The 26,700-nt window shown below is 37.4% G+C and overlaps 2 protein-coding genes across 2 annotated transcripts in view; one reads left to right on the plus strand and one right to left on the minus strand.

Moving 5' to 3' along the window:
- Positions 1–2,781: 2,781 nt before the first annotated feature.
- Positions 2,782–12,422, minus strand: il12rb1 (interleukin 12 receptor subunit beta 1). The gene is made up of 15 exons (XM_053237856.1): positions 12,187–12,422; positions 11,554–11,677; positions 11,127–11,305; positions 10,600–10,736; positions 10,490–10,523; positions 9,753–9,875; positions 7,750–7,823; positions 7,420–7,630; positions 7,156–7,296; positions 6,976–7,074; positions 6,714–6,863; positions 5,593–5,772; positions 5,111–5,192; positions 4,915–4,990; positions 2,782–4,643 (listed from the first exon to the last, which is right to left on the minus strand). Exons 1-15 carry the CDS (start codon positions 12,236–12,238, stop codon positions 4,266–4,268), a joined length of 2,040 nt encoding a protein of 679 aa, XP_053093831.1. The 5' UTR covers positions 12,239–12,422; the 3' UTR covers positions 2,782–4,265.
- A 9,615-nt stretch (positions 12,423–22,037) lies between these two features.
- Positions 22,038–26,700, plus strand: part of mast3b (microtubule associated serine/threonine kinase 3b) — a 33,436-nt gene continuing 28,773 nt past the window's right edge. Inside the window, exon 1 of the mRNA XM_034308487.2 lies at positions 22,038–22,224. Within this exon, the coding sequence (XP_034164378.2) occupies positions 22,181–22,224 (44 nt within the window). The 5' untranslated portion in view covers positions 22,038–22,180. The remainder of the gene's footprint in view (positions 22,225–26,700) is intronic.

Below are 26,700 nucleotides of genomic sequence, written 5' to 3' on the forward strand. Positions count from 1 at the left end.
AATTTAAAGTACTTTATTGGCATGATTGTTTCCATAAAATATTGCCAAAGCATCAATACTGAAAAGGAAGGAAAATGGAAAATAATGTATGTCGAGTGTGTAAAATTGTCCAGTGAAATGTGACCCGAGCAGCGGTTTCTGAGCATGTGCAGCTCAGAGATGTGACTCCTTCCCCAGCAGCACCTGCATTTGGTTTGTTTCTGATCTCCCTCTGTCTCAACCTCACCAGTCTTACAGTGACAACACACTCTTTCTTCCTTTGGAAGCCATGCTTGTTTGTGTCTGCCTGTATGGCTAGACTGTGATCTCTGAGCCTGTATTTTGTAAGGATCTGTCTCTGTTTTAAATCTCTGATGTAGAAGAGGTATTCTGCCAGGTCATACTTTCTGTTTAGGGCCTGATAACATTCTAGTGTACTTTGGTATTTACTTTCGCTTTACCAGTGGTCCAGATATGCTTTTTTTACCCAACTCTCTCTCTCTCTCTCTCTCTCTCTCTCTCTCTCTCTGTCTATCTCTCAAACACACACACACATACACACACACACACACACACATTCTCCCTGTCTGTCTGTCTGTCTGTCTCTCTCCATCTATCTCTCAAACACACACACACTCTCCCTGTCTCTCTCTCTCTCTATCTGTCTGTCTCTCTCTCTCTCCCTGCATGGGCAAGGGTTTTGAAATAAAAAATAACTCCATGTTGAAATGGTTTATTTTCACGACAGCTGGGAACTCAAAATTTTCCAACTCAGAACCTCCTACTGCCCACAAATTGGAAATAAAATGAATACTCACTGTAGGCTGTGTACAAAAACTGGAATTATATAGTTGTTTGGTTAGTGCTTACTTTATTTTTTAAAGTGGATGTGATAATTCACTGTTAATAGCACTGAAAATGACATGAAAGTGCAGTTTGGTCAAAAGATCTTGCACAAAGCGAATTAACATTTCAATTATCGAAGTATCACCCAGTATTTCGCAAGTTCAAATATAAACTATAAACAGGAACTAAAAAGACTGCTTAAAAACCTTAAATCACGCTGCTATTGCTTGTTCTTACTTTTCACTATGAGTGCCGCCATGTTGAAGTGACATCATGGAGCCACAATTCTGAGAACTCAGAGCTCTCAAAAAACTCCAAGTAGGGATTACGAATTGGAGAGCCGTTCAAAACGATCTTTCCTACTGGAAGCTACAAATATAAAATATGCAAAGTGAAAGTGCACTGAAATTACTTTGTACATCCAACTTTTAAGATCAACTGCTGGGCCCTGACAGAGTTGTTTTGTTCAATGCTGCTCTCCTCTGAAGTTTAATGAAGAACAGATTGTGTTGTACTGTGTGAAGTGACCAGCAGATGACAGTAGAAGACACTCATGTTCTCACACTTCAAACATGCTGCTAGAGAACAACGTCTTTAGTCAAACTTTTACAGCCAACCCCGGAATGATCAGCACCCTATATGAAATGAACATTATTAAATATTTTAAATGAATAACATACGCAATGGGCTTAAACATATGTTTATGAGTGTTTCACAATATTGTTTTGAACCACAAATCTTTTTGCACTTTTTCTGCAAACTCACAATTAATATTCTGTGAAGCCTCCACTGGAAAGAATAACGGCACTGAGCTTTTCCTGACATGTACATCCTTATCCTTAACTATCTAGTAGAGGCAACCAGGGTTTTTGGGCTAAATGTCACTGGTATTTAGCAGAATTCATGACCAGTCAAGCATCAATGATCCATCACCTTGTTTTACAGTAGGTATGATGACTTTTCCTTGTATGCAGACCTCCTTTATTGTTAAACATGCAAATGTTAATTGCCAGAAAGCACAACCATTCCAAACAGCATGCTGTCATGGAGATGGCTTTTACCAATCGATTTTGAAAATTGTCAAGCCAACGAATCATTTGTAGCTTTGCATCTTTCACCATCTTCATTACTCTATGCTTATGCACCATCTTCCCATCTTCATCTTTACATCTTTACATTTTATTATGGACCTGGTTTATGGTATTTTAAATACTTATATATTTTTACATCCTTTAATTGACTTGTTAATCATCACTTGTCTTTTTGTGGTAAAAGCTTTTTGTTTTTCCCCATGGTCATGAATGGCACTGGGAAAGAACATGCATTTCATTTATACTTTAGGGAAAGAGGAAATCTTTAAAGACAACAAAACAGTTTTTGAGAAAGAAAGAAAGAAAGAAAGAGGGCTTGAACTAACTTATAGCACAATACATATTCAGAGGTATAAACAGGTTTCATGTTCTGTGTTCTCGGAGAGACACACTTCTCCCACATTGTTGTTGAGTGGAAACATTTCCATCTCTACCCCACAATTGTGTGTTAGTAGAGACACTACAACCCATTCTCCTTCACTACTGCATTGTGGAGGCACTTCACTGCCTCTCCCTCACTGTTGTGTATGTGATTTATTCTGTATCTGATGCCGAATCAGATCCATTTTTCCTGTGGATGTGTTCATTAATTCTTTCTTCAAATTGTGTAACAATGTTGTTTATACCACAGCGTTGTTGAATTCTCATTTCTGATTGGTCAGAGGATTAAGAAGGATGATTCATATTCTATAACAGCACAGCTCAGACAGTAGTTCTGGCAAGATAAGACAAAACACAGGTTTATATTAATGTGCTCATTGTAATGTTATCATTTCTATAGTAACATTTCTACATTATTACTTCTATAATACACACTTACATAGGCAATTGTATGGTAGTGCTCCACATAAACAGATTTTTAAAAAAAAAATGTGTAATTGTTGATAGGGTGAAGTTAAAAATTTACTGTTAAAACTGTTCCTTTACGTTTTCTGACACTGGAGAGTCTTCAGGGGAGACGATGTTGAGCTTTGCGGTTTCTTGGAAAGGACTCGATCATTCTTCTATAGAAAATTAGGAAGCTAAATGCCCAGACTATAAGGTTCTGCTAGAGATAATAAAATAAACCTCTGGCATGCATTCATAAAAGTTACTGCTTTCATGTTTACAATAAACTGCTGAGATTGTGATGATATAAGGTACATGCTAAAAAGATAAATAAAAGCCTAGAAAGAAGAACTGTAGTGATAAAATTCATGTTTCAGAGGGTACGAGATGTAAAGGGTTAATTATGTAGAACCTCTGCCGTACAAGTCTCTGTGAATTAGCTGTTATTATAAAAACGATGACATATTACAATGAACTCATTAATATAAACCTTTCAAATAATACTGCATCACAGTTGTAAAGAAAATTAAGTTATAGAGAAATGAATCAACATCTTTTGACCAATCAGATTCGAGAATTCAAAAGGACAGTGGTGTACAGTAGGTAAACAATGAGCACATCAATCACATTTTTATTTACTGGTTCCTGACACATGTAACACTGAAACTATGGTTAAACCACTACATCCAACATCAGATGCAGTTCATTCATTTCCTTGATTCTTATCTGATCTGTGGGGAGATCAGTGCTACTTAACAGATTTTCAGTACAGTACAGTTAGTTTCAGTTACGCTGTTGCTAATATAGAGATTATTTTTATTGTAGAGTTAAATGTCTTTTTTCCCCCCATTCAAATGTAATCTCATGCACTTTATGTTTTTCCCTTTGAAGTTTAGCCATTTTACTCACAGACTGAACAGTAAGCACATACCTGTGACCACAACCGGGTGTTAGAGTGAGTAATCACCACCAACTGAACTTTTTGCTGAGAAGCTGTCAGAACATTTCTCAGAACCTGGTTATTTCCAGCATCACATGATAGGCAACAAAGTAAAAAACAAATATGGAGACATACAAAACTTTTTTTTGTTTGTTTGATTTGTGTTGATTTTTCAAATTTACTCAGTACTGGTAACTTGAACTGCATCATGTCTTAGAATAGTTCATATATTTTCCAACATATGGACCTTATTATATTTTTACTTACAAATGTAAGTCATTTACATTTATTGATTTGGATGATGTTTTTATCCAAAGCAAATTCCAAGTGATCTACAAAACTACAAGCGATGTAGGTCATGCATCACCACAAACGAGAGCACTTGGAGATATAGCCACACAAACACACACAGTGCGTATCTGCATTGTTGTCCAAGTGCTGTCAGAAGACAAGAGCGTTCCTGAGTGATTTTGTAGAGTGAACAAACGTGGACTATTTATTCTGCCATTTAGTATCACACAGTGGTGTTTCTACCATGGGCAGATCATAGTGCTTCAATAATGCTTCCGGTAAACTATGTGTTATGATTGCACTGATATCCCCTCATTGTCCAAACCTCTATTTTCAAAAAACAGGCCATTTTTATATGAGGTTATGCTGACCTCGCAGTTTTCCATCTGCCCTTTGTCTGTGAGCTCCAGGAACTCAGGAAACTGAAGCAACTGTCCTTTATAATTAGGGTTTGGAAAGGAACTTGGTTTATCACTACAGATTAAGCCAGTAAAATGAGTTTCTTCATCATCCTCTTCGTCTTCATCTTCCTCGTCTTCATCCACACTGACCTCATAATCTTTTAATGAAGTACTGTGTTTCTGTTTGGGAGAGCAGCCGTGTTTAACCAGATCATCACGGCGCAAGAGAATGACATCGTCCACCTCCTCTGTCACGGTCTTCAAATTCTGTAACGATAAATCAGTTAGCTCAGATATCCACCAACTTATATACACACACACACACAAAGTTTTGAAGCTTAAGTCTGCAAAATGTTCGTGCTGCACTGTGCACTTTGTTGACAATACGTGATTTTTAGTTTTTTTTTGCTGACATGACCACAGCTTGGAAATCCCTATGTAGGTCAAGTGCTGAACATTGCTGCTTTTGAAGGTAAAGGTTTAAATATCAACCTAAAAAAATACACCAACACTATTTCAAATGATCAGGGCTTCTAACCTGGTTGTCCATATGAGGCATAGTTGCTGCAGAAATCACAGGATTTGGGATTATTGGTAACAGCTTACTCCTTAGCCTGGAATGTAGATCAAATACCGTTTAAAAATACCAAAACAAAGAATTTATAACACAGTGTAAGTCATATGCATACTGTGAACATGAATATGACACTCTAATGAACTAGATCTGCATTTACCTTCTGATAGCAACAGACAATGCAACTGAAAATAGAAACACAACTGAACACACGATTAAGACGATCTTGGCCATCTTCAACCCTAAGAGACAGAACAAGCACTGGTGATGCCTTTGCTTGGAATCTTACAGAAAAGGACCTGAAAAAATTTAGCAACTCTAGTATGATCACAGTTGTACTTCAAAGTACAGACATTTGAAATAACACTACTTAAATTAAATATTTGAAAAAAAAAGAAAGAAAGAATACTAAAAAAGGATTCTGGTCATAGCAGCAAATGCTCCTTAAAAAACGTATAATTGTTAGCTTTAGTAAATACTTTTATAAGTGCTTTGTCATTGCAATTCAATTCAATTCAATTCAATTTGAATTGCAATCTCATGCCACTTAATATTATCCCCTTTAAAAAACTATGAAGTTATACCCAAATATAATGATACACTAAAATGATCCTGGGTTGTGCAGTTACACATTTTTCATACCGTTACCGCCCTGCTTTACAATATTGACTAATGAAGGGTAGTTGCACGTGAAGAAGGCCCTGGTAGAATTAGGCCCCGCTCCGACTGTAGTTCTCCCAGCGATACTGATTGTGTACGAGGAGCCTGCATCAAGGTTCCTGAGAAGGAAACTGGTTTTGTTTGGTGGCACTTGATAGTAACCTGAGAGAAAAAAATGGAGATACAAGTGGGAAAATTGTAAAAATGCTAAAAAAGAATCCTACTAGTACTAGTAGTAATATTAATAGCAGTAGTAGTAGTACTAATATTAGTTGTAGTAGTAGTACTAGTAGTAGTAGAAGTGGTAGCAGCAGTAGCGGCAGTGGTAGTAGAAGTAGTAATAGTAGCAGCAGTAGTAGTAGTAGTAGTAAAAACCCCACAAAGGAATTGCAGACAGGACTACATCCGACAGACAAAAAAAAACACTTAGGCCTTGATTTACTTAATAAGATCCCAAATAAAGGAATGTCAATTCAAGTCCAGTGAAATGAAATTTATTCATCAGTATGCCAAGACATGTATATTGAAATGCTTGTGAGGTTCAGGTAAGTTGCTTATGCAACAAAATACTCACACACACACACACACACACACGAATGACATTGGGCAAACTATTACATATACATATACAGTACTGTGCAAAAGTCTTAGGCACCCTATTTTTTTTTTTAGTACAAACTTTGTTACAGATTTTTCTTTTATGACTTCTACATTATGCTCAGATGCTCAGTAACACTTACAGCTCATTTCCTTATAAAACTGCACACACTGTACCTGAGACTAATAATTTTTTTTAAAAGCGAAGGATCGTCCCATCAAATATTGACTTTGTTTCATTTATTACTGTTTACTGCTCTTTATAGTATTTTTTAATGTAGAAACATTTAGTTTCATTATTTTTGAAGGCATCTTTGCTCTACAGCATTTCTTTGCATGTGCCTAAGACTTTTGCACAGTACAGTATATATATATATATATATATAATTAATGCACATAGGTGTTACTCAAACAGGTGTTGATTTATCAGTTATTGTGATCTAAGATTGAGTATTTCATTGAGGCTCATTTAAATAGGTGTCACATCAATGGAAGAACTCCCTCACCTGTATCTGTGTGGCCTTCTTTTGAAATCCATATTAAGTAATGCAGCATGAACCCATGCTGTTCCTGCATTGGAATTGATTGCCACCACAGCACAGCTGAATCACATGTGATATTTAAAACGGTGACATTTTTTGGCTGTGAAGTAGGTGCTGCCAAAAAAAAACAACCCAAAAACAAATAGGTGTTAATAGGTGATTTCCTACAATCTCTTTTCAGCCTAACCATACAAAAGTCAAGCCACTTATAGGCCACTAAACTTACCACCTTCTGTAGAATAAACAGGACATGCAATTTTTGTGCGTCGTTGTTTTTTTCGGCCAGTGTGAAGAAAGTAGTAATAACGCACAAATTTCTCCATACCTGAAATCATTAGTTACAGTGCGTTACTGCAGAAATATAATAGGCATGTTGCACCTTTAGTAACATATTTCCAATCCTTACCCTTTTTGATGTCCTCAAGTGTATTAGATCTTGAGGTGTTTACTTTTGCTGGCCGGGTCTCACCATCTACGAGCTTATACCACTCCAAGCAGTAGTGTTTAGGTTTTCGTAGTGAATCTGTGTGGGAATTGCTGTGGCAGTCTTTGAGAGACAAAAACAGATATGCAACTGAGAGATGACACCTCAGTACTATGTTCTTGTGCTGTCTTTGCAGAATAGCTACATAACGTAGTTTTCTCATAGAAACCAGTTAAAGACGCTTACATTTGAGATGTTCAACAGGTGGAATGATGATCTCTTTAGAGGGCGAGCTTCCTACGTTGTTTATAGCAACAATAGACACCCTGGCTTCAGAATAAGTAGCTGCAATTTTAAAAGTGTTACCCGTAATGTTTTGCTTTTTTGTTTTTTCACAAGGTAAATTCACAGTCAATTCGTACGAGACGCCTCCAAAAGAGGCTTCAGGAGGTGGTTTCTGAAAAAAGGTACATGCATATTCTCTTAGAGTTTATTATATACATTCTTCTTTGACTTCTTTGCAATCCATTGTAAATCATGTTTTTTTTTTCTTTCAATACTTGGTTAGAAACTTACATTCCATTTGAGTGTGATTTCCCGTTTTCCTGTATCTTTTTTTTCTCTCAAGTGGACAACAGGCTGTTGAATTTCTGAAAAACAGCCAGTTTACTTGTTAAACACAGGTCACAGCCAATAAACACTGAAATGTCTTAGATTTAAACAGCCCACTTCACACAAGTTAACTTGACATTAAAGCACAAACTGATTACTTCCTAAGTGGCGTAGCATTAGTATCAAGATACTAAGAAGTTGAGTCATGTTTTTATCTTTTCTCAGTTACACCACTGCAGTGCATTTACTAAAAATGTAACTGACAGACTCCAGTTTGTTAAAAACATTACAGCCAAAGTTCCGGCACACAAAAAAAGATGGAAAATATCACATCCGTTTGAGTCTCACTGTCTTGACTGTCAGTTTCATTAAAAGTCAACAGGAAAATGTTTGTGTGTGTATATATATATATATATATATATATATATATATATATATATATATATATATATATATATATTCAAAAATAATGAAACTAAATGTTTCTACATTTAAAAGAAAATAGTATAAAGAGCAGTAAACAGTAATAAATTAAATAAAGTCAATATTTACATCTTGTAAAACAACAGTAGTCTCAGGTACAGTGTGTGCAGTTTTATAAGGAAATGAGCTGTAAGTGTTACTGAGCATCTTGCAGAAGCAGCCACAGTTCTTCTGGAGACTTTGACTGTCGACTTGCTTCGGATTTTTACAGCAAAATCCAGCAGCCTTCATTATGTTTTTTTGTCTGAAAAGTGTCTCTTATGTAATATGCTGCTTTCTTTACTGCCATACAAACATTGTTCTGTAACATTTAATTTTGTGCTGGAAAACTAATATTTGGAAATGTAAAAAGTTTTTGTACTGAATCAATAATGTAGAAGTCATAAAATACAAATCTATAACAAAGTCTGTACTAAAAAATATAGGGTGCCTAAGACTTTTGCACAGTACTGTATGTGTATATATATATATATATATATATATATATATATATATATATATATATATATATATATGTTAATCTTCATAAAGTCCACATTCAAACTCCATATGTTTTAAATTACACCGAAATATTAATTATGCACATTTTTTTTGGATCTTTTTTTCTGCAATCATGGTGCAGCGTGCTCACTGGCACACTTAGCTTCCATAGAGTTATTGTTGCACCTATTGGTCAAAAATGGGAACTACAAAATAGAGGCTACTCATTGGGGCAGAAATCACGCTGCCCTTGTGCGTTATATAAACATTTTGTTTCTGAGTAGGGCAGAGGCAGTGGATAGGACACTTAATGATATTACCTCATCTGTGTTTGTCTCGCACACTGTCACAATGGTGACCGGAAACACGTATTCTTTATCTAGCACAGTTGTCTTTTAAAATACATTTGAACACAAAATGAACTATATTTTACAGTCCTTTCCCTAAATTGAAAGGATGTAATTGGCAATATAACTAGCTATATTGGATATATAACTAGCTAGATTGTCTTTGGAGTGCAATTATCCACAACCAGACTTTTAATAAAGCCATGATCAAAAATTTGCACATCTAAATGATTGATGGGCTAATTTTTTTTTTTTTAAACAAATGAGGCAAATTAAACAGTGAGCTAGCAGTGTTATGTTAGACATGTAGAAAGGAATTATATTGTTTGACTGTGTTGTAAGGCTGTTTGTCTGTGCTGAGAGCTCTGACTTTTAGACCAGACTACATCATTCCGTTCTCTCAACGAAAACTGGTGTACAGGGTTAGTTTCTTAAAGTTTAGTTAGTTTGTTAATGTTAGTAGTTAAAGTCTTGTTACTCAAAAAAATATGGGGTTACTCAAAAAATTCATTAGATAGTAGCCTATAGCATAAGTCAAGTGTGATAACCTCTTGACTTAATCTTGTTATTTAATGCCGTCCTGCCCCAACAAACTCCATGGTCATGAGCCAGTACTGTAAATATCAAAGATGTAATTATTCTCATCAGGCACCTCACCAATGGGAATGTCAGCAGTCTGGCTCCAGTCACTCCAGAGGAGGCTTTGCTTGGCCTTGCGTCGAATTTGGACCTGGTACACTGCATGCTCCTGTAGCTGCAATGTATAGGAGTCCCAATTACCTGTAGTGTGGGAAAACACATTAAGAGCCATAAAAGTCGCCTTCATTAAATTTGCATATAAATCTTGTCAAATATTCTAGACCTTAATTGCTCAGTACAGTACATCAGTATCCTTTTTCTTTTAAATTTCTAAGATTGCACATTTACTACTTTCAGCATCCAAGCTGCTGGTGTTTCAATGGTTTGGTGTAGTCGATAAATGTGTTGAAAAAGTCACATCACAGTGTTTTATCTTGGTTGCACTAGGAAACTGCTTACGCTTTACAACTCCATGTACTGTATTATATATACGATGGCGCTGACATTTGTGTGCTGTGCTGACTCCAAAAAAGAAACTCCAGGGAGTGGAGGAGTAGTTTTCCCCTTTTAAACATATTCAAAATGAGTCATCAATATTGACAGAGTACTGAAAAAAAAAATTGACGCAATTGCCTTATGACTGAGAGGAAACCATGATCAGGATCTGTAGTCATTACAACCAGAGTGTGCATGCCATTCTGGTTCTTTTTAAATGAACTTCTCAAGCCCAGCAGCCAATCAAATGCATTTATTCTCTTTTAACAGGAAGACATGAAGCACAAGCTTTGGTCAAAATCATAATAAGTGAAACAAACCATTATTTTTTCCATCCTCAGTCTTAAAGGTTTTCTGAAATTGAAAAATATATATTAGATAAATACATCATGAAAAAGAAAAAAAAAAAGAAGAAAAAGAAATGCCTTACATTCTGCCATGAATCATTAATCTTCTTCCATCTGATCTCATAAATAGCACCTTTGTTGTCATTCACTCTTGGCCAGCTTAATATGAGCTTTTCACCTGAGCGTATCTTTTTCCGTATAGCGGGTGAGCTATATTTAACTGTTGACAAAGTTAAAAAAAAAAAAAAAAAAAGCAACATTGAGCAGTTTGCAGAAACTTTGCCATTTTAGCAAGGTAGGCTGGTATAACATTGTGCAATTACTTCTTTTACAGTAAATTTACACTTCACTGGCAAACACTTCACTGGCAAAATTCATTTGGCAAATGCTATTGTTCAAAGTAGTAAAAATGATTTAAAGTGCTGCAAGAATAAGAGTCCACCAGAAACATGAGTCACACACACAGGTGGCAGGAAGTACTAGTACTCAGGAGTGGTCCGAGCAATCATACATTGAACAATGCACTCTTACAAGCCAGTGTAGACTAGCTTGCCAAGCCGAGCTTTAATAAGCATCTAGTGGTTTTATTGGATTGATTCCTCAGTCCTACCTGAATTACTCAGGAACACAGAGATGGTTGGGGAGGTGCAGGTCACGTTGAATACTTGCCTGTGCACCCATATGTCCAAAAGACGTGTTGTAATTAGATCTTCTACAGCTAGCACTTTGGACAGCTGTTTCCCAGCAGTGAACTGGTTAGCATATGAGGAATCATTAACAGATGAACTCCTGGAAAGAAACAGAGTTGGGTTGTTACTAAGCTAGTTTAATAAAATTGGGGTACATTCTTTCACTGATCTCACTGTTGATCTCAATCTGGTTGCAGCTCATACCAGAAATATCCAATCTGAGAAATTGTTTTTAGACAAAAGGAAAAAAAAAAATAGGGGTATTTACGTGCTATCATGAGTACATCCATAATGAAAATGAAAACACCAAAAAGAAATAACATAATAAAATAAAATGAAATAACATACTGCATAAAAATGGTATAAATAGCTTCTGGAGAATGGTCTCGGTCCCCCCATTCACACAAGAAATCATCATCTGGCTTAGTGGTATTTTTGTAACATTGTGGACTCGAGACACTGCATGTGGCACCTATAAGGACACAGGATCAAAAACAATGTCGGAGGAATTGATGTATTGGGGAATTGATATTGATATTGATGCATTTTATTTAGTACGTCAGTACTTTTAATGACCTTCTGATCCACAGTATTTGCAGATACTGTCAAACATCACTGCACAGAAGTTTTTTTTTTTTTTTTAGTAGCAAATTTGAAGGCTATTTACTTCCGAATTAAATTCATTAAATTTAGAATCATTTTTATATGAGTAGTTTCATTATGTAAGAATATATTTACAGAACAAGTCATGTTATATTGCACGAGGAAGTTTACTATATATTCTGTAAGTTCACAGCTATAACTACTTTATATCTAGGGATTTTATACGAATATTGCTTCCACTTCACTTATTAAATCAGTCGAATCTTTGGTTAACCTCAGTACTAGCTGTGCAGCATATCAGCAACATCTGCGTTTTGTGGTCATTGATTGAATATGATAAGTGCTGCTTAATGTAACTATATCAAGAGACAAACATACCTTTATCAACAAACACAGCAACAACAAGCACCAAAAGTCCTACAGTCTTCATGGTGTCCAGTATGCAGACAGGTCCTGATGTAAAACAGCTCAATCATCCGTAATAGTCCAACGCATAACCCTACCTGCCATAGTAAGCACCAGAGTCCAGAGCTTTAGTTCCTTCTAAAATAGGTGTCATCTGTCCTTTTGTCTCAAACTGAAACCTTGAGCAACTCATGTCAGCATGTTATCACTCTTTGTCAAGTACAGGCTGCTAAGCTGCATGACCACAAACCACACATTATGTAGGGGAGGGGACTTTTGTGAGAACTCAAAAGAGATGAGTTGCTTTCAGATGCCTCACTTGTAAACACCTAACTTCTTTCCTGCTGCATTCAAAATCAAGCTAAGGCTGACGCTTATTGGACAGCAAAGATTGTATTCTTTCATTGCTGTAGGACTTTGGATTACAATTTTTTGCCATTATTGCATTTTAAATAGTTCCTACTGATGAGAATGAGCATATTCTTATAAATCAGAAATGTCAGAGTAATTTAGGATTCGACTCCTGAAACCTGTTTTTACATCCTCATTCCAATCTAAATAAATCCTCTTCCATTTCCCTAAAGGTCAAATCTGTATTGACGTATTCTCGTGAATATGGATAGCCATGCAATATAGGTTGTTTAGCCTTATAAAAATGAAATATTTTCAGCCCAAAGCTCTACGGTATCAGCTAAAACTCAGCAGCAGCCTTCTGTCTCATTGAAGCATGCAATCTGCAGCATATATGGTTAATAGTTATTACATTTTTCTTAAATTAAGTTCTATAAATTTAGTATTAAATGCATGATGCACATGGTTCACTTTAATGGTACTTTTTTGTTTATAATTAAATCTTAGCACTTTTACTTGAGTTTTTTTTTTATTTTTTATTTTTAATAAAACTGAACTTCACTACATTTATATTTTATCACTGTTACAGAACAAAAACAGTAAGTGAACACTTTAAATAATTTCATTTCAAGAGCCAATCAAAATAAAGCAGTTTCCTGCCGAAAGCCTACATTTCAGTCAACAAATGCTTAGTCAGCAGCAGTGATGTCTGAGACAGTGGAGACTGATGAGCATCCCTGACCCAGTTTAGCAGCTATCTTCAGTTTTATATGTTTTAAAAGAAACAGCATGATAATGAGCTGCAAATTATATGAGCCAAAACCCGTGGCATTTCACAGCTCAATACCCAACCTGCAGAAACATGTACAGCTAGCTGAGTGAACTAGACTTCGTAGCTAACCAGATCTTTTGCTGTTTTACAGTATGAATGCTCTGTATTAAACTGATGCTGTCTGTTCTGTTGCGTTAAATATGTCTAAATGCTGCCCTAGCAAATAGCTAACACTCAGGATAACGTGTAAGGGGCATCATTGCTAGCTAGACAGATGAACTTACCTTTGTTTATACTGTTGATAATGGAGGTGGTATTCACGTCAGCTTAGCTCACTTGGTTAGGTAACATAATTGTTCAAAAATGTATTCCTCAGATGACTTTTTCAGATTTCAGATTACCCATAAAAATATAATCTGTAGTTTTTCACCTGATTACTACTTTTACTCTTACTCAAGAGAATTATTACTACAGTAGATGTACTTTCACTCATGTCTGTATGTTTTGTACCACTTGGTGTTTAGACAACTAAAACACATAATTGTTTTAGAGAAGCTCTGGACATCTGTACACCCCCATGATCACATTCTAAACTTACTGACCACTCAGAATATCATTTTTCTCACTCTCTATTTGAACACGTATGACAATTTAGTTGATGCTCAGTGTGAGTATTATTAAAATGTGATGTTTTTCATGCTTTTCATATGCACTGAAACCATTACTTACCACTTTCCCCTCCTGGTACAACTTTCCATTTCTCTGAAATCACTCACATATTGTAAAGACCACACCTCTTGGTTAGGTCATGTCACCACTGTGTCTCGGCTGACTAGCGGTTGCTTTAGTTTTTTTCTGCATTCTGCTGTGATAGCTTCATTACACAAGGACTCTCCGTTCAACTAAGAGCGCACAGAGTAATGTTGAGACTTTATGATTATATGGAAATTGTAATATACAGTACTGTGCAAAAGTCTTAGGCACCTTTTTTTTTTTTTTTTAGTACAAACTTTGTTATAGATTTGTATTTTATATTTTATCTTTTTTAGATTTCCAAACATTAGTTTTCCAGCACAAAATTAAATGTTACAGAAAAAAATTGTATGGCATATACATAAGAGACACTTTTCAGACAAAAAAACATAATGAAGGCTGCTGGGTTTTGCTGCAAAAATAAGAAGCAAGTGTGACAGTCAAAGTCTCCAGAAGAACTCAGATGCTCAGAAACACTTACAGCTCATTTCCTTATAAAACTGCACACATTGTCCCTGAGACTACTTTTTTTTATTTTTTTTTAAACTGTTTTTTTTTTTTTTTTTTTTTATAACTGTGGCTGCTCCTCCTGTTTACTGCTCTTTATAGTATTTTTTTAATGTAGAAACATTTAGTTTCATTATTTTTGAAGGCATCTTTGCTCTACAGCATTTCTTTGCATGTGCCTAAGACTTCTGCACAGTACTGTATGTTCAATGTATTGCACTGAAATAAACCCTGATTGGTTGTACTAGGTGGACTGATTCCTTTAGGCAGCCAAATCGAGTTATTATCTTGTGGAGTAATTAATGGAGTCAGGGTCTCCTTATTCAATTTCTGTGGTTGTGGGTGACATAAGACAAATATTGTAACCACGTGTTTGTGGTTGAAAAGTGGGTACAAGTCTGCTAATTTCCTGCAGACAAAACATCTTCTTTTAAATCCCCTCCCCAGTTCAACTGTCACTGGAAATCTTAATCATTTCAGTGGATTGCATTAAATACCGCCCTTAAAATGTAATTTTTTTTAAAACCATTTAGCACCTTCTGGAGTGTATATTAGTATTATATAGTGCTGTTTTTTTGCATGCTTTCTAAATGAGGTTCATTTTAACGATGAGCAGGCTGTTGGCTGTTGGGGTATACTTTAATAGGATTAGCTACTGTAATAAACAATGAGAATGTGATAATACATATTGCGATACTGCTACAATGTGAATCTAAGCTAGTTGCCTGGCTAGCTTTACTGTAAAAGCTGATACTTAATGTCAGCATACCCATAGATCAATGTTTTCTTACCTTATGTAAGGGGTCGTCAACTCAGCAGACCAAACTGAGAAAAACTAAAGTAGCAGAGCTGATAAACATATGAAATAAGGCTGGCTATAGTTCAACAACTTCAATTTTTTTTAAATATGAACTATCTACTCTCTGTATCAGATTCTCTGCTTATCTAATCTTACCTTATCTACATGCTTTTGTGTAAATTACTGCAAGCAAGTCATTCAGCCAAAGACTAGTTGACATGTTTATCCAAACGATGAGACATCCATGACCTGGCAGTGCTGGGATTTGAGCTCACAATCTTACAATCAGTACCCTGACCAACCACTTCCCCATTTTTACCACTTTTACCACTGACCAACAGCTTCCCCATTTTAATTTACCTTTCCTTTCTGGTCAGACTAGTAATGATATGACTTGTTTAAAAAAAAAAAAAAAAGTTGATGAAAATAGAAAGTTAAAAAATGATTGGACAGAGAAGTATGTGTTTATTCTTCCTGCTTCAAGTTCAAATCAGATGTGTCTCATATCTTAGTATCATAGTATAGGTGTGGCTTGGGACAAAAAAGAGCCACGGGAGTGAGTGGTTTTTACCTTAAAAAGCACCAGAATGAAACAAAACATAGCCATTTCGACTTGTCTTATTTATAGGCATTACTATAATTTATTAATTGTTCATTAATTGTTATATAGGCATGCACTTGTCATTGGTTGATTTATAGCCATGGCTTATAGACACTAAATAGTCATTAAGAGTTTATAGGCATGAACTAGTTATTAATGGATTATAGATATGAACTAGTCACTAATGGATTATAGGCATGAACTAGTCATTAATGCACCTTTGTAACTAAGGAATTTCACGTAACTAGACTTTTTTTAATATAAATTTAATTTGAACACCCCTGGCACAGGTAATAGTACAGAATAAGCAGGGTCATTATTTATGTATTTATATTTATGAACACTGAAATTAACACCGCTGGAACAACAGGACTGCTGAGTAAGAGTGATGTTTCATATTTATGACAATGTGTGTTCCATCTATTTGTTTCATTACATACAATGACGCAGCATATAGCCCATATCATTAAGAATCATTAAGAATAAAATTAAGGATCATGTAAGAAAACAAGACAAAAATCACTTGAAAAAAAATGTGAAAGGCAAAGTCAAACTTAAAACTTACCAACCTACAACCTATTTACAGACCTAAAACAGTCATGTGAAACCAACCTCTAACATCTGTTTTTAGATGTGTGCAAAAGTGCGTAAATGGGTCACTACGGTTTCCTGGAACTGATGTTTTCTGAACTTGTTATGAATAAAGTCTGACTTGTGTAAAAAAAAAAAAAATTCCTCCAAGTTGCTAAAAAAGCCAGAGTTCACATTTTTAGTCAAACTTGAACTGTGCCTTCCAAAATTGTGCTTTGAGTAATTTCAGAATTTCAACAATAGAACTACACTTTTACTTGATATTAACCTACTACTCATTACAAAAACAACATCTGCCTTACAGTGTAGAAAAGACACAACCATATCAGCAATCTACTTGATTGCACACTTTGAAATTATTTAATGGATCTACTAAAATCCACAGGAACATTGTTAGTGAATAAATATTAAATATCTAACTAATGAGTATGACACGCATTTAACGAGTATGACACGCATTTAACCATGTCAGATAAATTCCATTTAAGTAGTGTATCGCAAATCAAACCCACCACAGGCTTAAGTGTACACATCCACACACTCACGCACACACATCCACACACACACACACAGTAGATTTGTTACACACAGGGGAACATGTACTTACAGAATTTACAGAGCTGACTCAGACACAGCTGAATCATACTGAGGATAAATGCATTTTATCTCTCACAAGCACAGTTGAACTTAAATATTTAGCAGCAGCCACTCTGTGGGATATAACTCTAAAATCAAACAGATAACCATTTCTATCATGCAATAAATCTATCTTACAAAGGCTGCTGGGAAAACGACACCCCATAGTTCAGTGCGTTTATTAAAAGAATATCTTTGAAAAATACCTTGGAAGGATTTGGTTTTATTCTATCTTCTTCACTGTTGCTACGATATTTTATGCTATACTGTTATTACAATACAGTTTAGAAATAATCATGCAGAGCTCAGTGTTGTTGCTACCCTGTTATGCCCAGGTATCAACAACATAGATTTCACAGATTTGACCAGTTGCCTCTAAATAATGCCCATGGAGAGTAGACGCTCCTCAGTGAATGGTATGCCACAGCAGGGGCTGGGAGTCTAGCCCATCTGTGGGTAATGGTGATGATGTACACCACCCAGTGAGCCCCCTCATGTCTTTCCTCTGTGGTAAATGAACAGTTGGTGTGACGTTTGAATGGACGCTGACCGGTCTAAATAATAACATAATGTGCATACTGGGCATAGCAAGGAATGCTCTGCAGACTCACCCTTATTGAAGACTGCATTGCAATTGACTGATTCACCAAGTTGGATGATATGAATTTGGGCAGAAATCCCAGATTCTACTACAAGACAAATCTGATCAACAACATATGAAAGGCAACATTATCAGCACAACATGTACACTATATAGCCAAAAGTATGTGGACACCTTACCGTCACACCCATGTGCTTGTTGAATATCCCTTAGCAAAACCATGGCCCTTATATGGAGTTCCTCCTCATTTTGCTGCTATAACACCCTCCAATCTTCTGGGAAGGTTTTCTACTAGATTTTGGAGCATGGCTGTGAGGATTTCCCCATTCAGCCACAAGAGAATTAGTGAGGTCAGGCATTGATGTCAGACGAGAAGGCCTGGCATGCAGTCAGCGTTCCAGTTCACCCCAAAGGTGTTCTATGGCGTTGAGGTCTGGGGTCTGTGCAGGACACTCTAGTTCTTTTACACCAACCTTGGCAAACCATGTCTTCATGGACAAAACTTTGTGCACAGGGACATTGTCATGCTGGAACATTGTGCTAAGCCCCTTAGATCTAGTGAAGGCAAATCATAATGCTACAGCATACAAAGACATTCTTGACAACTGTGTGCTTCCAACTATGTGGCAACAGTTTGGGGAAGAACCACATATGGGTGTTATGGTCAGGTGTCCTCATGCTTTTGGACATATACACTCACAGAGCAAGTTCACGAAACATGTTCATGAAACCAGTTTGAGATGACTTTTGCTTTGTGACATGGTGCATTATCATGCTGGAAGTAGCCATTAGAAGATGGGTAAATTGTGGCCATGAAGGGATGCACATGGTCAACAACAATACTCAGATAGTCTGTAGCATTCAAGTGATGATTGATTGGTCTTAACAGGCTGAAAGTGTGCCAAGAAAACATTCCCCACACCATTACCCCACCTTCACCAGCCAGGACTGTTGATACAAGGCAGGCTGGGTCCATGGATTCATGCTGTTGGCACAAAATTCTGACCCTACCATCTGTGTGCCTCATCAGGCTACATTTTGTCTTCAACTGTCCACTTTTGGTGAGCCTGTGCCCACTGCAGCATCAGCTTTCTGTTCATGGCTTACAGAAGAGGATCCTGACATGGACTTCTGCTGTTCTGGCCCATCCACCTCAAGATTTGATGTTTTGTGCATTCTGAGATGCTTTTCTGCTGAGTGGTTATCTGAGTATCTGAGTGGTTATCTGAGTTACTGTAGCCTTTCTGTCAGCTTGAACTAGTCTGGCCATTCTCCGTTTGACCTCTCTCATAAACAATGAGCTTCCATCCGCAGAACTGCCACTCACTGGATGTTTTTTCTTTATTGCACCAGTCAGAGTAAAGTCTAGAGACTGTTATGCTTGAAAATCCCAGGAGATCAGCAGTTATAGAAATATTCAAACCAGCCCGTCTGGCACCAACAATCATGCCACAGTCAAATTCACTGAGATCACATTTTTTTCCCCATTCTGATGGCTGATGTGAACATTACCCGAAGCTGCTGGCATGTATCTGCATGACTTTATGCATTGCACTGCTGCCATCTGACTGGCTGATTAGATAATTGCATGAATGAGTAGGTGTACAGGTGCTCTTAATAAGGTGTTCAGTGAGTGTAGTGTACCTCTAATTCTTTTAGCCGATGTGATTAGTAAGAAGTCCGGCCAAAGTTTCTGCCAGGGAGAACCACAATCTGCAATATATTGACTGGCAAAGAGGTCCATTTGTGCCTTGCCAAATCTTTCCCACACCTGGGCTATCACTTCTAGGTGTAGACACCACTCCCCTGTGCCTTATCACCCCATTATACAGCACCGGAAAATGAATTGCTCTCACTGAGGGTAGTCAGGGATAGTATTACCAGATGGTAGCAAGAACTGCTCAATGTCAAGCTGACCTGATGGTTGATATAGCTAAACTTCATGACATTGTCTGAGCAGACCAACATATGGTGACATCTCAGAATCAGCAAGAAGAAGGGCCAGATTGACTGCCCTCAATTCCAGGTGGTTGATATGCTCTGACCTTACTCTGGGGAGTTACATGTCCTCCATTTCCCTGTGGTACCACACCACTCCCCAGGCTGTAATTGTACATTGTAGATATCTCTCTGATGGGGCACTTCTCCCAACAAGACTCGTTTTGTTGAAAAGGTCATGCATCTCTAGTAAGACAATGCTTGGGCTCCTTTTGCAGAGACAAGGATATGTTTCCAGGGCATTTGGGGTCCTGCTGGTTGAGATTTAACCCACTTCTGACAAGCCTGTAGCTCGAGTATGCTTAGGCAGATCACCACTGTGGCTGCCATCATCAATCCTTTCATGTGCAAAAAAGATAGACATGTCTTGGATGGCCTGCTACTTGGTGACAAATTGCACATCAATATGTGTCATTCTTGCAATATGTAAAAAACTTCTTTTTACCCATCATTTGCCTCCATCTGTGTGTAAGTTTGTTAGCACAGAAAGGTAAGTGTAAACCAAAAATTTTACAGCAATGTTCCAGATAGACATTTGTACCATGCAATATAGTTTTGTATTTATCAAACTTGCTAGCAATTATAGATATGGATGAGGTGAACGAAAACATCAAACTGTGGCTCCAGCACTGAGCTAGCAATCCAGCAATTGCTGAGACTACCTTCTATGGCTAATTTTTGGCATCTTTGTCTTGATGTGACAAAGCTTCAATATTAAATAGACAAGATCTACATGCTACAGCAAAAATAAGTATTTCATCATCTTGTGACTGCTTATCATTTTAATATCATTAAGCTGTATAGTCAGTACTCCTGCAAATTTTGAATGTCACAGGCCCCTGTTGCTATTTCATTATGCATAACTAAACATTGAACATACTGGACATCTAATGGCTCTGTACTGGATTAGAGCATGTTTTTCACCAATAGTCCAGATTTGTTTCCTACAGAATAATGATATCTCTGTTGTTGTCAATGCAGAAGGAGGGAGGGGGTTGCTTATATGGAACAATAGGCAAACAAGCACACAGCACTCCTATAGTACCATGAAAGACTGCAGGCATTTAGAGGCAATTCCGGATGCATGTGTAGCAGATGCTGTTTTTCTACACCTAATTCTCATTGCTGTCAAAGGGCACAGGATTGTGTTGCTTCTGAGTCATTAAACAGCCATGTGTGAGCATGCATGCATGTGTGTGTGTGTGCGCCTGTGTTTATATCTTTGAGCAAATGTCCCCACAAAGATATGAATATCTGACAATTTTGACCGTTTGGGGACATTTGGCTGGTCACCAGGAGGAAACTGCAGCTTTTATTTAAACAAACAAACAAACAAACGAAATTAGCTGCAATAGCAATTATGTCAGTCCTCACAAGGATAGTAAGACAAGTGTGTGTGTGTGTGTGTGTGTGTGTGTGTGTGTGTGTGTGAAAGAGTGAGAGATCTGTGTGGGGGGTTGTGCATAGGTTTACTTTACCCTAATGTTGGAAATGTATCTTCTTTTGCCCTTATGAAGAGAACAGGTAACAATGATAGCCATGGTATGGGTAATCCTCATCATTTCCATCACCATGGTAACTAAGAAACCCCATCTCTCTCTCTCTCTCTCTCTCTCTCTCTCTCTCTATTATTTTGCAGTCCTAAAGTCTTTCAGCACATAAAATGATTAAGGGAAGAATGAGTTGTTGTTTTTTTCCTACAATGCTGGCCTCTGACACTATCTATTTATTATTACTATTATTATGCATCATGTTTTTTTTTTGTTTGTTTTTTTTTTGTAAATGTTGACCTCTTCTGAGTCTACAGCATGCACTTATGCATAACAGCAAAGAATTCCTTAACGTGTTCGTTAAATAACTGGCATGCACTAAGATTAAACTGATTTTGTGGACACTTGGGTTGATCCAAAGTTGTGACAGCAGATGATGAAATGAAAGCGCGCGCTCGATGCTCACCTCTGCTGACCTCTACAGGTCGGAATCATATTCATTTCCCCGGTTTTCTTTCGCTTTGTGCTGTTTTTTTTGTTCTATCCAAACTGTAATTGATGATAAACACGGCTATATTTAATTATGCTAAAGCACCCATCACCACCATCACCACCAGCACCTTCCTCCTCCTCCTCCTCCTCCTCCTCTTCCTCCTCCCTTCCCTTTAATCCTGTTCACTAGTTACTCGCGAGACATGAGCGCATCTTTCACTCGTGGAGATCCAGTCGGTTCCGTTTGGATCAGATCTACTTGACAGAACACGACCTTGGCTCTGGGTGGTTGAGACACGGCGATGTGGCTGATTTGTGCCTGAGAGAGATCTGAGCCAGATTTCAGCACTTTGCTTGTTGCAGATCGTTGCAAGGCATGAAGAGGAGAGACAAGCTGAAAATCCCCTCCCTCACTTTGGAGTAAGTTTTTTTTTTAAATTCCTCCATCACTGATGAATAATTTAGGAGTAGCTGCTGGAAGACGAGGGGAAATCCCTCACTACTGGTGAGTAGACTGTAAGAAGAGGAGAGCTGCGACTTTACAGCACCCACTCATATTTTTTTCTTCTTCTTCTTCATGTTGCATGCCTTTATATTGTTGATATGTTTGCTATTAAAACACAAAATGTTATAGCTTAATCTAGTGTAATAGTCTGTATAATAGTTGAATGGTTCAGGGGTGCTTCATATAAAACCTAGTTGAAATGAACACTACTATAGGCTATAGAGCTATCCTGATGGTTTATTTATACCAGCTCAGAGATGCTGAGCTTCTTGGCATTTCCTCAGCTTTATCTTGCACCTCTTTTATTTGTGACAGACACAGCACTGAGACTGATCTGAGGTTGCTCACTCAACACTCTTAAGCAGCATGTAAAACCCTGGGTTCCTGTTTCATAATACAGGCTTCTATCTGCGGCTTGGTGTCAGTCATGAAGCTATGCAATGTATATGAGTTAGTTTCTACATCAGCAACAAGAAGGCAAGGCTGTTTCACATGGGACGCATGTTGACGTAAGATGTGGATCTAATCAAGCATGTAGAATGAGTATAGAATTTAAAAATCAAGAGTTATTATTAGTTTATAGGGAAGCATCCTGTGGGCCTTGCTTCCTTCACCCTTGGCAATGTGTGTGTGTCAACCATTCAAACTGAGTGTTAAAAGTTTTCTCTTGTGATTATAAAATACACCTAAAACACTCTCAATGGTCTCCTTGAACAAATATTGGGAGTGCAACCTTGAAATATGAAATTGAGATTATAAAATTCAAGGGATTGTGCAGTGAGTTTCTTTCACATTTATTATGTTATGATCTCTCACACTGTATCTAGGCAGCATACCAGAATTTGCATTCTTATTCACAGCCTAGATCATATATCAGTTAGATAACAAAGCTGAAGTACTCAGGAGTACAACAGAGATACACCCTACATCCTACGCACAATGTGTAACTTTTTGCTTCAGTGCCTTAATGAACACAAAGTAGAGCCCTGAGTCATGGCTTCAGGTTATTATAAGGAATATGTGGAGCTGTTAAATAACTAATAGAAACTAATTACTTCTGCAGGTTGCTTGACTGTACAGTTTGAATGTGCTTTATGATGGAGAATAGTACAAACACTGCGCAGAATTGTATACACTATATGTGGATGTGGAAAGCAGTTCAGAGGGCTTTCAGCATAAATTTCCAACCCATAAAGATATCCAAAGACATTAATAAATATAATACCAGGACGGAAATTTTCTTGTGAGCAGATGTGATTAGCAAGGCAGACAACAAACACTGAATGTTCTGACTCGCTGTTTTATGCTCACAAGAAATGTTTGCTTGTTTTCCCGACCCCTCTTCCAGCCTGCTTTAAGAGACGATCACTGCGGTACTCATGTTCTGTCCTCCCACTCCAAGCACTATGTAAATATAGCTGCCCTCCTCTGCCCACTGGATGTTGATCCATATTACAGGCTTATATCCGCTGCTTGTTGTCAGTTTTCTCTGTCATTAAGCTAAACGACATGATGTACATGATCACAGTTTCTGCTTTACTTAACAGAAACGTAGTACATATGCAACTCTGTGGTGTATAATTGCGATTGGGCCATTTGTAAGCAAGCTGCTGTTAGTGAGCATAGAGGAGGATTAAACAAACGAACTGATGGCACTGCAGAGCACCGAGGGTTTTTCTGCACAGTTGGTTCTCCTCCAGTTCTCTCGCATCACTATGACAACACCCTCATGTTTTTGCAGCACATGTTGCTATCCACTGCACTGTTAGGTGCTCCTCGCTGCCAGGCTGAGGACCATTTGTGCTGGTCTAATGTTCAGCTTTTTTTTTTTTTTCCATCAAGTGAAAGTCCAGTCAGGTTTAAATCACAAATTATGAAACACCTATGAAGAGAGAAGAAGCTTTTATTATTAGTGTCAACACTGGACAAAGCTTTCAATAAAGAAAATAATCACTGCTTGCTCTGAAATGTGGTGTTTTCAACACCAGCGTTTTGATTCAGTGGTATTTCGTTGGACTTTGGACACTAATGAGTGTTATTACAATAGCTGACAGAACTTTGACGTACGTTGAACAATTGATTGCTGCTTGAATACCTACCTCTCATAACATTACACTGTTTACAAAGAGACACGCATAGCTGCATACAATTTCAAAGGTAAGTTGTTACACAAGGATGACGTGGACAGAAAAGGCAGTCATATGGTATCGTTAAATATCCTTAAAGATCCTCTATTTACGATTTTGAGTGTCTGTTGTTGTTGAAACAACAAATCATTGTTACTAAATGTCTGGGCTTGCTTAATTAGACTTTCCTGTTTTGTCACTAATGAAAATGGAAAATGGATATTCTGACCATTTTTTGTCAAGGTCAGGCATAGGACATATAGAATGCTATGAAATAACAGGAGTTATGATGACATCTATTGACAGGGATGAAAAAGTACAGGAAGATTATATTATAATTATAAGGGAAAATATGGGTGTCAAAATCTTCAAAATTCTAAATAGAAAGTTAAAAAGTCTCCACATTTAAATGTAGTTAAACAGGAGTCTAAATGAAATCAGAAGTCAGGATATGCTTTTATTATAAAATGGTCCCATATTAATTTAAAATTCAAAACTATTCATATAACCCAGTTCTTACGAAAGGTTAGCGTTACTAAGGTTAGCTTAGGCCTGGGGCGGGGTTAGTGTTTATATGTTTGTATGTTTTCTTTTTTCTTTGTATAAAATAAAACAAAATCATTTGAATTCATACAGGTTTTTCATCAGGTTCTTTTTTCAGTGTAACTTTAATATATGAAGAGCACGTAAGACTAATAGCGCAGGCTTTGTGGCAAGATGATTGGTTTTGGTATCTATACAGAATGGATTTTATTTGTTAAATGTTGTAAAATTGTTTTCTTCAATTGAATTAACACATTTCTCCATAGTCAGGTCCATATATATTTGGACAAACTAACAATTATAAATTAAATGTTCGTTTTTAATACTTGGTTGCACATCCTTTGCAGTCAATGACTGCCTGAAGTCTGGAACCCACAGACATCACTAGATGCTGGGTTTCCTCCCTGGGGATGCTCTGCCGGGCCTTTACTGCAGCTGTCTTCACTTCCTGCTTGTTCTTGGGGCATTTTGCTTTCAGATTCGTCTTGAAATGCATGCTCAATTGAATTCAGGTCAGGTGATTGACTTAACCAATGCAAAACAATCCACTTCTTTGCCTTAAAAAGTCTGTGGTTGCTTTCAAGGTATGCTTCGTATCATTGTCCATCTGCAGCGTGAAGCGCTGTCCAATGAGTTTTGAAGCATTTGGCTTAATCTGAGCAGACAATATAGTCCTATACACTTCAGAATTCATCCTGCTGCTTTTGTCAGCAGTCATATCATCCATAACTACAAGGGAACCAGTTCCATTGGCAGCCATACACGCCCACACCATAAGACAGTGGTCTTCAGTCTTGTCCACAAAGGGCCAGTGTGGCTGCAGGGTTTCATTCCAACCAGGCAGGAGTCACACCTGTTTCCACTTGTTTAGTCAGTTCATCTAGAACTCCAATCAACTGTGCCTCCTATTTGGCTGGAATGCAGACTTGCAGCCACACTGGCCCTTTGCGGATAAGACTGAAGCCCCCTGCCATAAGATGAGGTGATATGCTTCGGATCATGAGCAGTTCCTTCCTTTCTCCCTACTCTTCTCTTCCCATCATTCTGCTACAAGTTGATCTTTGTCTCATCTTCTCATAGGTGATGTTGCAGAACTGTATGGGCTTTTTAACATGTTTTTGGCAAACTTTAATCTGGTCTTCCTGTTTTTGAGGTTTACATCTTGTGGTAAAGCCTCTGTATTTACTCTGGTGAAGACTTCCCTTGATTGCTGACTTTGACACAGATACACTTACCTCCTGGAGGGGGTTCCTGATCTGGGCAACTGCTTTGAAAGGGATTTTTTTCTTCATTGGGGGGAAGAATTCTTCTGTCATCCACACTAGATCTTTACTGTGGTCTTCTGGGCTTTTTGGTGCTCCTGAGCTCACCAGTGCATTCTTTCTTTTTAAGAACCTACTAAATAGTTGATTTGGCCACAACAGTTGATTTGTTTTTGCTATCTTTCTGGATAGCTTGTTCATATTACTCTTCATAATGAGAGTTAACAGCAACAGATTCCGAATGCAAACGACACGTTTGAACTCAACTCTAGACTTTTTATCTGCTTACCTATAAGTGAGATAATGAGGGAATAACACACAGCTGGAACAGCTGAACAGCCAATTGTCCAACTACCTTTGGTCCCTTAAAAATGGGGCGATCCCCAGATAAAAAGTGTTGTAATACCTTCACCGTTCACCTGATTTGGATGAAAATGTCCTCAAATTAAAGTTAAAAGTC

Source organism: Pangasianodon hypophthalmus, chromosome 11, assembly GCF_027358585.1.
Source record: "Pangasianodon hypophthalmus isolate fPanHyp1 chromosome 11, fPanHyp1.pri, whole genome shotgun sequence".
NCBI lineage: Eukaryota > Metazoa > Chordata > Actinopteri > Siluriformes > Pangasiidae > Pangasianodon > Pangasianodon hypophthalmus.

Bases quoted from the DNA above. Each gene is read 5' to 3' on its own strand.
- il12rb1 (XM_053237856.1), bottom strand. From the start codon at position 12,238: ATGAAGACTGTAGGACTTTTGGTGCTTGTTGTTGCTGTGTTTGTTGAT. The intron at 7,824-9,752 runs GTGAGGTGCCTG...GCTGTTTTTCAG, and splicing joins GACTGCTGACATTCCCATTG to AAATTCAACAGCCTGTTGTC. The intron at 7,631-7,749 runs GTAAGTTTCTAA...ACCTTTTTTCAG, and splicing joins AAATCACACTCAAATGGAAT to AAACCACCTCCTGAAGCCTC.